This window comes from Sceloporus occidentalis, unplaced genomic scaffold (genome assembly GCF_023333645.1).
Source record: "Sceloporus occidentalis isolate IW3139 unplaced genomic scaffold, rSceOcc1.0.p SCAF_2, whole genome shotgun sequence".
NCBI lineage: Eukaryota > Metazoa > Chordata > Lepidosauria > Squamata > Phrynosomatidae > Sceloporus > Sceloporus occidentalis.
This window is the reverse complement of record NW_028316982.1, coordinates 69,405,494-69,415,481: the sequence shown is the minus strand read 5'-3', so window position 1 is coordinate 69,415,481 and position 9,988 is coordinate 69,405,494. Positions and strand designations below refer to the sequence as shown.

The window sequence follows — 9,988 nt, the reverse complement described above, 5'->3', positions numbered from 1 at the left end:
TGGTGGGATCAGTGGTACCTAGCATGAGAAGCAGTGATTGTCAGCTTTTGCTGTCTTGATAGATTAGCATTCTTCACAATACTACATTCTAGGAAATGGATTCTTAACAGAAGAAGGTATTTCCAAAAGTGCTGTTTATTTTTCACATTCATTTTTTTTTCAAACCAGCAATATTACAATCAGTTTGTTCCTTGACAGAATTTGGATAGAAAAAAGGTATGTACATTTGATGTTAATATGTTTTGAGTGTCCATCACAGAATAGTGAAATGCATGGCTTCATTTCCTCAGAAAAAAATATTTTACAAACATGACTGTACAAATCAAGACACTGATCATATCATAATAATATATTACATGCCTCCGCTAGAGGGTACAGCCACTGAGTAAGGAGCAGATTAAATTAGCATGCAGTCATACTAACCTAGTCGGGCCAGTAGAATTTCATGGTAGACTCTTAACACCACCACAAGTTTTTTTGAAAAGAGGCTGTTCCATATCAGGAAGAACAACCATTTGTCCCAGCTATTCAAACCATCAAGCCTCTTCATTTCTGTTAGGGGATGTGATGAAGAACAGTGGTGAAGTAGCAAGCAGCTTCCCAATATCTTTTGTACAATACAAATCACCTACTCCACTTGAACACCTTAACCATTTTTATACAAGGTGCACTTCAACCCAGTACTACCAACTGCATTTTTTCCATTTTCTTTAAATAGGACAAGACCTCCCCAGCTGTTTTATTTTGGTCCTTCATTAGCCAACTAAGTAGTGCCTTGAGAATGCTTTCGTAGTCCATGGTAGAGACATATAGCCCACTCCCTACATGTTAGAAGCATACAGTCCATCAATTTGGCTCCTGAAGTGTTTAGATACTTCTGTTCTCTTTGCCTTCAGTGTTGGGGTCAAGAGTCCATTTTCAACTGTGAACATATCTGGATGAAGGTAGATATCTTTCACCTGGTAATAGGAAAAATATTTTGTCATGAACAGGAATGTTCAACATTTGTTTGATGTACAAAATATGTAATTTGTCTTGCATCCAAGACTGACCTTAAAAAACAATACCATTCCTTGAGTCAAAAATTATACAGTATTTCTTCAAATAGGTATCCCTTGTTCATTTTTGTACTACTGTGGACCCTTGTTATATGTGGGGTTTGGTTCCAAGATCCCCCGTGGATAACAAAATCCGTGTATGCTGAAGTGCCAATAAATATAATGACATAGCAAAATGTTGTCCCTTATAAAAAATGGAAAATCAAGGTTTGATATTTGAAATTTATACTATTTTTTTAACATTTTCAAACCATGGATGCTTGAATCAGTGTATAAAAAAATCTGTGTATAAGAAGGGCTGACTGTAATTGAGCAAGTGGTGTCAATTATTTCCTTTTTTATTCTGTGCTTTCAAATTGTTTTTGAACCTATCACTGGGTTTTCTTGGTAGGATTTGTTCAGAGATTTGCCATTGCCTTCCTCTGAGGCTAAGAAAGTGTGACTTGCCCATGTTCCCCTAGTGGGTTTCTATGGCTGGACAAAAATTTGAACCCTGGCTATCCAGAGTCCTAGTGCAACACTCAACCCACTATACCATGTTTTTTTATACAGCACAAGTGCTCCGTGCCACAGGTTTTTTTATTCACCCTCAGCCATTTTTAGAAAAGTTGTTTAATACCAGGTATACAAATAAGGACTATTTGTCCTAAATGTGATAATTATTTTATTAATGATTTATTATTATTTTATATTTTATATATGATCTTATTAAATTTAGTCATTCAAATACATTTATTTTCATTATCTATTAAAATATATATCTCTTTATCAATAAGTATCAGAATAGCTTACAAGCAACAAGTTACATGTTTTCTCTTCCATACCAATAATTTCTCACCCCACCCCCATTACAGTAGTGACATTTGAGCAAACTAGGCAAGTTGTGAATTTGTCAGATCATTGTGTGTTTTAGATACTTGGCCTATACAGTATATTCCATGTAGATTTTAAGCCTGAAACCAATTCTTAGTCCCAGCTAGTGTGGACTCACTGAATGAAGAGAAGCTGCATAAATGTTTGATTTACCAAGGTTTCTATTGTTTCAACAAATCTAATGTAACTGGGATGAACTACTGGACTTAAACTAAAATCAGATACATTGAAATTACTCCAGTATCACTTTGGAAAATCTTCATCCTTTTTGTATAAAAATAAGAAAACTGTATGTGTACGCCATCAAGTTGCCTGTTGATTTATGGCACCCCCTTGATTTCATTGGGGTCCATTAATTTCTTAGGCAAGGAATACTCAGAGGTGGTTTTGCCAGTTCCTTGCTCTGAAATGTAGTGTACAGCACCTGATATTTAGTACCATTCAAGTACTAAATAGAGCAGATCCTGTCCAGCTTCCAGGATCAAACAGGATCTGGTGCCTTTAGGGTATTTAGGCCATATAAATAATAGTCTCTAATATATTATAGTGCTATTTCACCCTCTTCTTAAAGAGCTGTGCCAAATCTTTCTCATTATGCATTACAAATAATATTTGAAGTTATTTAACAGTAGCAGCTTTGAGAAAATTTCTGTATGAATAACTACGCACCTGTTCAAAAGACTTGAGGCCTGCTTCTTTCCCCCATTTGACCATATCCATCAAGACAGCTTTTTTCACTGCCTAGAAGCAACAAAGGTGGTTTTTTTTTAAAAGAAAAAAATCAGCAATATTTTATCATGTCTGAAACAAGTGAAGGGTTATGCCCTTTGAGGAAGAGAACAAGAAACTGCAAAAACTGAGAACCCAAATGAAAAATTTAGATTGGGAAAGGATTCAGTTAATCTAGCTCAAGGAGCTCAGATTCTGCAGAATAATGTAGACAAGATTAGGCTGATAAGTAATCAATCTATAATAATAATTAATAATAATTTGTTTTATTTATATACCGCTATTCCAAAGATCATAGCGGTGAACAGCAAGTAAGCTAATTAGCAAGTAAGCTAATTTGCCCCCAACAGTCTGGGTACTCATTTTAGCGACCTCGGAAGGATGCAAGCCTGAGTCGAGCTTGGACCCTTTTGCTGGTCTTGAACGCGCAACCTTGTGGTTTTGAGTGAATGGCTGCAGTACAGGCATTTAACCACTGCGCCACCAGGGCTCCATCTTATTAAATATTAAAGGCAATCCCTCCCCTGAAATAATTTAGGCCCATTTTAACTTTTGACCTTTTTTTTTCATAGAATGTACCAAAATCCAATGGATCATAATGAATAATATGACAAGCAATTTTTAAAAACCATTTTGTCATATTAATGGCAACAGGTTACTTTTGAAGGGCTATATAACAAGTTGCATACTGAATTATTTTTCAAATAATAACTCATAGGTTAACTCACCCACTCTTGACACAGTTAGGTTACCCTTGAACAATAATTGTAGAAGGATTTCTTTTAAAAAAAAATCTTCCCACTCAAATTGTACACTGAGAAGAATATAAAGAGTTCAAGATATAAGTAATGTAACATTTATCTTCAGCCATGGCATGAGCAATTCCACTAGCTTAGAACTGGGTAACATAACAACTCTCCAGATGTTTTTCAACAACAACCCCCATCAGCCCTGGCCAACAAACCAAAGATGATAGGAGGTGGAGTCCAACAAAATATGGAGATCCACATGTCTCCTACTTTTGTACTAACTCCTTCCTCTTGTCATTTGACCCATTATGTCAGTCTAGGTGGACAAATCCCAATTCAGAATTTCTGTTCTTTTGTGCATCTATTTTCCTCCCATCTATTTTAAATGTGGAAGGCGGGCTATACTGAAGATATGGAGGCACATGAATAGTCCTATTCAAGTAACTATATAAAAGTTTTAGATGAGAGAAGAGGCCACAGCTTACCACATTATCTGAGGACCAATGTTTTCACACAGGTCCACTGGCACATCCAGTTATTAAGTAGCACATAGCAAGGTAAAGACAATTAGTCCAGCATATGGGCTCTCTTTCAAATTAAGGAAGCTGATTTTCAGAAAACAAAGAGCGATACTTACTGCATTTTTACAGAGCTCCTCATATGAACCTTTTACTCCCAGTTTTTCTGCAAACTCTGGAAGTGTCTCTGGATCCGGAACCACCACACCCACCAAGAAAGACTGTTTGAGAAAGCAGAGGAATATTCAGACTACAGGTAGCATGTAGGAGTGAGGGGTGGAGGAATATGTTAAATGAGAAACTTTGGCACTGATTAACACAGAAAACATCACCTTAAATCTGGATTTTGAAGCCAAAAGATCACACATCATTTTATGTTAAGAAAATTGTGTGCTTTTTATGAGCTTGTAGTCTATTACATTCCTGCAGTTACACTGCACAGCAGCAAAGCATGTCTCAATTTGACTGCTCAGATTGGATCATCTTGCTCATAAAGCAAGCAAGTCAACACTGTGATTTATTTCATGTATTTCTCTAAAAAGAGCATGCTTACCTGGAGGCTATCTCCATGCACAAAGACCTGTGCCACAGGAGCACTTCTGATGTAGATGTTTTCAATCTTTTCAGGTGCAATGTATTCTCCTTGAGCTAGTTTGAAGATGTTCTTTTTTCTGTCAATGATCTTTAGTGCCCCAGTCTACAGGAAAATATTATTTTAAAACAAAACAAAACCAGATTCGCTTATATTGTATTATTCAGGAATATATTTGTTTGCCCAGTTTCAATAAGAGGAAGCAGATAAAAATAGTATTGCAGCTTTTTAAGGCAATTCCAACTTTGTAAAATACAAGAATAGTATATCTTACTAACAATAGACCAGTAATAATGATTCCAAAACAATCCATTTCCTGCTAATATTAGGGGAGAGATTGGCTAAACCAGGCTGACCTGGAACATCATAGAAACTGATAATCATGGGGCCAATTGTTCATACGCTGACATACCAAGTTATGTGCAAAACCTTCCTAATCATGAATGCACTTTATGAAAAGTTACGCCTTGTGATTACAACCCAGGTTCAACTCAAGGCATGTAGCTGCTTGAGACAAAAAAAAAAACACAAAGTGACACGGAGACACCCCTTTCACCCTAAACAAGCCAAATGACTGTCAGGGGATTCTTTCTGTTGGTGGGATAGCAGCTTGATTTCACCTTAGGGTGACAGACTATCCGGAATACACAGCTCTGTCCAAGAAAGGACACCAACCATAAGTTGGCCAATGCTGTCCTTTCCACATCACCCAGTATTTCACTCTTCCTTATGCAGGAGTAAGCAATTTGGGTGGTAATTTGCCGGACATGAGTCCAGTTGACCTCTAGTGACCTTGGAGGGCTCTGATTCAAAGGATCACCATAAGTAAAAGTCGACTTGATGGCACATAACAACATGATTGGCCAAGCAGAGGTTTGCCCAGGCTAACATTCTTTGATGGAATCCCAGCCAACAACAGGCACTATGTGATCCTCTGGTAGACTATAATCTACCTCCTGACACCCACTGTACAGGCATGTGCAATAGGTTTTATTAATTTATAACACAGTTCCTGAAGTTAGCAATCTAATGCCAAAAACAGTTCACTATATTATCAAGGAAGCATATCTTCATACTCCTCTCTACAACAGCTACGAAAATCATAGCCTAGTGCAGGTTTGGGGCTATATTAAAAGTTTTTATGGCTTCAAATCTTCATTAAAAATGCTTGTTACAGTCCAAAAATCAGTGTAGAGGGCAAGTTAACCCCACTGGATATGATTTTGGCTTTTATGTTCGGAACTATTCATTTGGGGAATATTGCTCTCCCTTCTCTTCTCAAGGGAAGGAAGTTTCTACATCTTTGGTTTCTTTAAGGTGTCCTTTCGATATAGCCACCTACAAAAAATACTTGGGGATCAATGTTTAACGATCACCTGCTTACCGGCATCCATTTCCCAATATCTCCAGTATGAAGCCACCCATTCTTGTCAAGTGCTTCAGTTGTTCTTTTGGGATCCTTCAAGTAACCTTTAAATACATTCGGCCCTTTAATGCAGATCTAAATAAGGTACACAAACATGTTAGTCCCCTTCTAGTTTTAAACAATTTCATACAGTGGCAAATCAGAGAAGGAATGCTTACCTCCCCTTCATTGTTTGAAGCAAAGTAGTTCATATCAGGAACATCTTCAAGTTTTATTATGTTGCAAGCTAGGGGTGGTCCAACATGACCTAAACCAAGAATAGTGACTCAGAACAAGTACAGTGACTAAAACAATTATTTTTGTTCTCGGTGCAGTCCTTGCGTAGACAACTGCTCAGAACAAAAACATGCAGGTGGAATGTGACAACTGTGACCAGGGTAAGTTCAGAGGTGACATGATAGCCATGTTTAAATATTTGAAAGGATGTCATGAAAGAAGGAGCATGTTTGTTTTCTGCAGCTCCAGAGACTAGGACACAGAGCAATGGAAAAGAGATTCCACCTAATCATATATAGGATCACCTTTGAAGGTTTTCAAACAGAGGATGCATGGCCACTTGTCAGGAGTGCTTTGACTGCATGTTCCTGCATGGCAGTGGGTTAGACTGATGACCCTTGGGGTCTCTTCCAAATCTATGATACCATAGTTATCTCACCCCATTCCTTCTTGTAACTGCTGTGTTCTGAAGCAACTCTTATCCTACTTCATATTTATAGTTACACCATCTGGTCATAAACTATACTACTGAGGTAGGCAATCCAACAGCTCCCAGATATTTTTGGATTACAACTCCTACTGCATCAATGCCAACACTTGCTGAGCTTGTAGGAGATGGGGTTGAAAATATCTAGAGAGCACCACACTGCAGAGAGCTGACATAGATATACCCATAGGGACAAGGTTCCAGCCTCTCCCATCTGCCTTCTTAAATGGAAGTAAAATTTACAATCACATCTGGGTTTTGAAACCCATAATTGGCAGGAAAGAGAAGCATTAGCTGCAGTTTAAAAAGAGAGGAAGCAAAAAAAAAATGCTGCTGTGACAGAACTCACAATATTTATGTGAAAGAACAATAGGATAGAGTTTAAAGAACAAAGAATTATTTCTTCCCTGCCCCCCAAAAGATTACTGTCTTGTAGCCTATGTGCAGTTTTTCTTTGATTTTCTTGCCTCCTAATATTTTAATTCTGGACTAAACATCAAGTCAAATAGTTTTCATCCATACTTAAGTTTGAAATATAATACCTGTTCTCCAGTCTCCTGGCAGTGAGAACGTACACCCAGCTGTGCATTCCGTCTGACCATATGCTTCAAAGATCTGGTTAGGAAGAGAAACTTGATTTGATACAACCCTTGTAACCCTAGCAGAAACAACATGAGCTAGGATGATTCAATAACATAATCCCACCAGATCTTTCTTATTCAACTAGAATCCTCAACATACTCTCTCTTACAGCCACCATCCCACAACACACATAAAAGCATGCAATGGAGGGATGGGAAACTCTCTGGAATCCCACAGAGCAGTGCAGAAAAAACACACAGAAAGAAAGAGAGAATTTCTAATTACACTGACCTTGGATACAGAAGTATAGCGTCAGATATTGCCTATAAGCATGTTGAACATTTACCAGTACAGGAGCAATCTATTTCACTAGCTGCTACTACACCGGCCAGTGTAGGGTAGTGGTTTGAGTGTTGGACTAAGACTCCAGGAGACCAGGATTCAAATACCTGTCCAGCCAGGGAAACCAGCTGGGTGATTTTGAGCAAGTCAAACTCTCTTAGCCTAAGAGGAAAGCAGTAGCAAACTTCCTCTGCATATCTTTTGCCAAGAAAATCATCTCACAGAGTCATAACAAGTCAGAGTCAACTTGAAGGCACATAACTACTACAACTACTACTTTTAAGCATTAGAAGCATGTTTGACTGAGCCCCATGGTACTTCCTAGTGTAAAGAGTGGACCCTACAGTACAAGACATGATGATTTCTGGAAAGTGTTTTCATATTATGATTTATCTTACTATGTTTTCCATCCTGTAGAGCACACATTTATTTTTGCACTTACACTATACTCAAGGCTGAAAACTGACTTGAGTGTAGTGACTCAAGTCACTACACTACACTAATTAATCTCTCTGCCATTTCAGTAGTATTAAGCACCTCTTGACTGACAGAGTTTAGCAACTACCCTTAAAGTGTTTTGCAATAATGCAGTATCAAGGCACTTCATACTAATGAGATAGCAAGAATCCCCTGTTTCTTTTTCATGAAAATATTGGTATTTGAGAGCCTAGCTTTAACTCTCTTAAAATAATTTGATATACTGTATGTATAAGCTGCTTCTGGCTATAATGAATAGCTGAAAGAATATGTTATGAAATAAAAATGATACCCAGCATGGTGTCAACCAAAATACATGTTACCAAACAGAAAACAGAAGCAAATCTATTCTGCTTAAACATGAACCACATTTTTCATGGAAATACAGATCGCTCAGGGTGGCTCCATTTGTGGCTTTTCAGTGGAGAGTTTAGTCAGTTGTCTTGCTTTTAAAAATAAATAGTACCACTGGGAGTACAGTACTTTAATTAACAGAAATTAATATAGTTGAGTTTGTCAGGCAGTTGCCCAATGGAATTGGAAGCTACTTCTGTCCTATTTGGATCCATTCTTCCACATTATATTTTCGCCAGACCAGTCCTTTGCCAACAAATGGGCTAGATGCACATCATAAAGCCAACTAATGTTTTGGAGGTGGAAGGCTTATAGGCTTTGAACTTACCTGACATCCAAAGGCTGCTCTGAGGAATGTTAGGACAGTTGGAGATATTGGTGCAGCTCCAGTTACTACTATTCGAACCTTCCCACCCATGATATCCTGTAAAACAGAAAAGAGAATGTTAAACAATTGTCTCCAGCATATTTACTTCTTAGGAGATTATCGCACACCCAAATAAACCATCCTTTCCCTGAAGAGATAATATCACCTTATGGGTTGCTATTGGGTGTTACCGCACACCAGAATACCACCAATCCCTCTAGGCAACTACAACCTGTCCCTCAGCCATGCTTTGCTTGCCAATTTTGAAGTACGGAAGCTTTCTATACTTCAAAATCAGCAGGCTAAGCATTGCTGGGGGATGGGTTGTAATTGCTCAGTGGCATCGGTGGCGTTTTGATGTGCAATAATACCCAATAGCAACCTGTAAGGTGAGCTTATCTCCTCAGGGAAAGGACGCTTTATTTGGGTGTGTGATAATATCCTTAGATTCGGGGCCAGAATGCCTCACTTCACATTTGATGAAAACTGCAGAGGGACAAACATACCTGAACTTTCTTGAACACTAGCTTGTCCCAGATGCTAGTATTTCGAAGGATGCCCTGCTTCACTTCGGCATGCTTTCTGTCCACAGCAATTTTCAACAAGAGTTTCTTCAAGCTTGTTTGGGCACCACTTTGTATCTACAAGAGATTGTACACAGAATTATGAATGTTGGTTTGGACCACCCAGGTGATTTTCCACAACCCTTCCCATACTTTCTGACAGTACTGCTTCCCTATTCCTCCTTCAGCTGTAATACATCCAATCCTATTTAGCGTGCTGGCACATTTTACAGCTGTAACACATCAGACCCTAGACAGACAGGCCCTTACACTATGTTCAAGGCTGAAAACTGACTTGAGTATAGTCCTGGCAAAATGCTAGGGTTGCCTTGAGGCACTGTTTCCAGATGCCCTGCAACCCTAGGACGTCACCAGGACATCCAGATGGGCGCACGCAGCGGCGGCGGCGCTAAGAGGAGCCACTTTTCACCGCTCCTTTGCTTTCCGCATAGCCGAGCCGCACAATTTGGTTGCTGCGGTGCGGCTACACAGAAAAGAGGCGGCTCCGGCTGCCTCTTTCTGGCTGGCTGTACCCCGCCATCACAGACATATTAAGGGAAAGCCCTAGGCTATGGCATTTTATTGTAATCTGTCATTCAGGGTCCTTGCAGTGGGGTTAAGCCTAAATTAGATAAAGTTGTTTTACAAAAAATCT

General features: G+C 38.8%; 1 protein-coding gene across 3 annotated transcripts in view; it reads right to left on the bottom strand.

Annotated features, from left to right (window-relative positions):
- Nucleotides 1–125: 125 nt before the first annotated feature.
- The window catches only part of ACSL5 (acyl-CoA synthetase long chain family member 5), a 35,029-nt gene continuing 25,166 nt past the window's right edge, over nt 126–9,988 (bottom strand). For all 3 annotated transcript variants that reach the window (XM_089509902.1, XM_089509903.1, XM_089509901.1), the window contains 9 exons: nt 9,277–9,411; nt 8,732–8,827; nt 7,191–7,263; nt 6,104–6,192; nt 5,904–6,020; nt 4,481–4,624; nt 4,047–4,148; nt 2,601–2,672; nt 126–959 (listed from right to left, as the gene is read on the bottom strand). In XM_089509902.1, the coding sequence (XP_089366028.1) occupies nt 822–959; nt 2,601–2,672; nt 4,047–4,148; nt 4,481–4,624; nt 5,904–6,020; nt 6,104–6,192; nt 7,191–7,263; nt 8,732–8,827; nt 9,277–9,411 (966 nt within the window). In that variant the 3' untranslated portion in view covers nt 126–821. The remainder of the gene's footprint in view (nt 960–2,600; nt 2,673–4,046; nt 4,149–4,480; nt 4,625–5,903; nt 6,021–6,103; nt 6,193–7,190; nt 7,264–8,731; nt 8,828–9,276; nt 9,412–9,988) is intronic.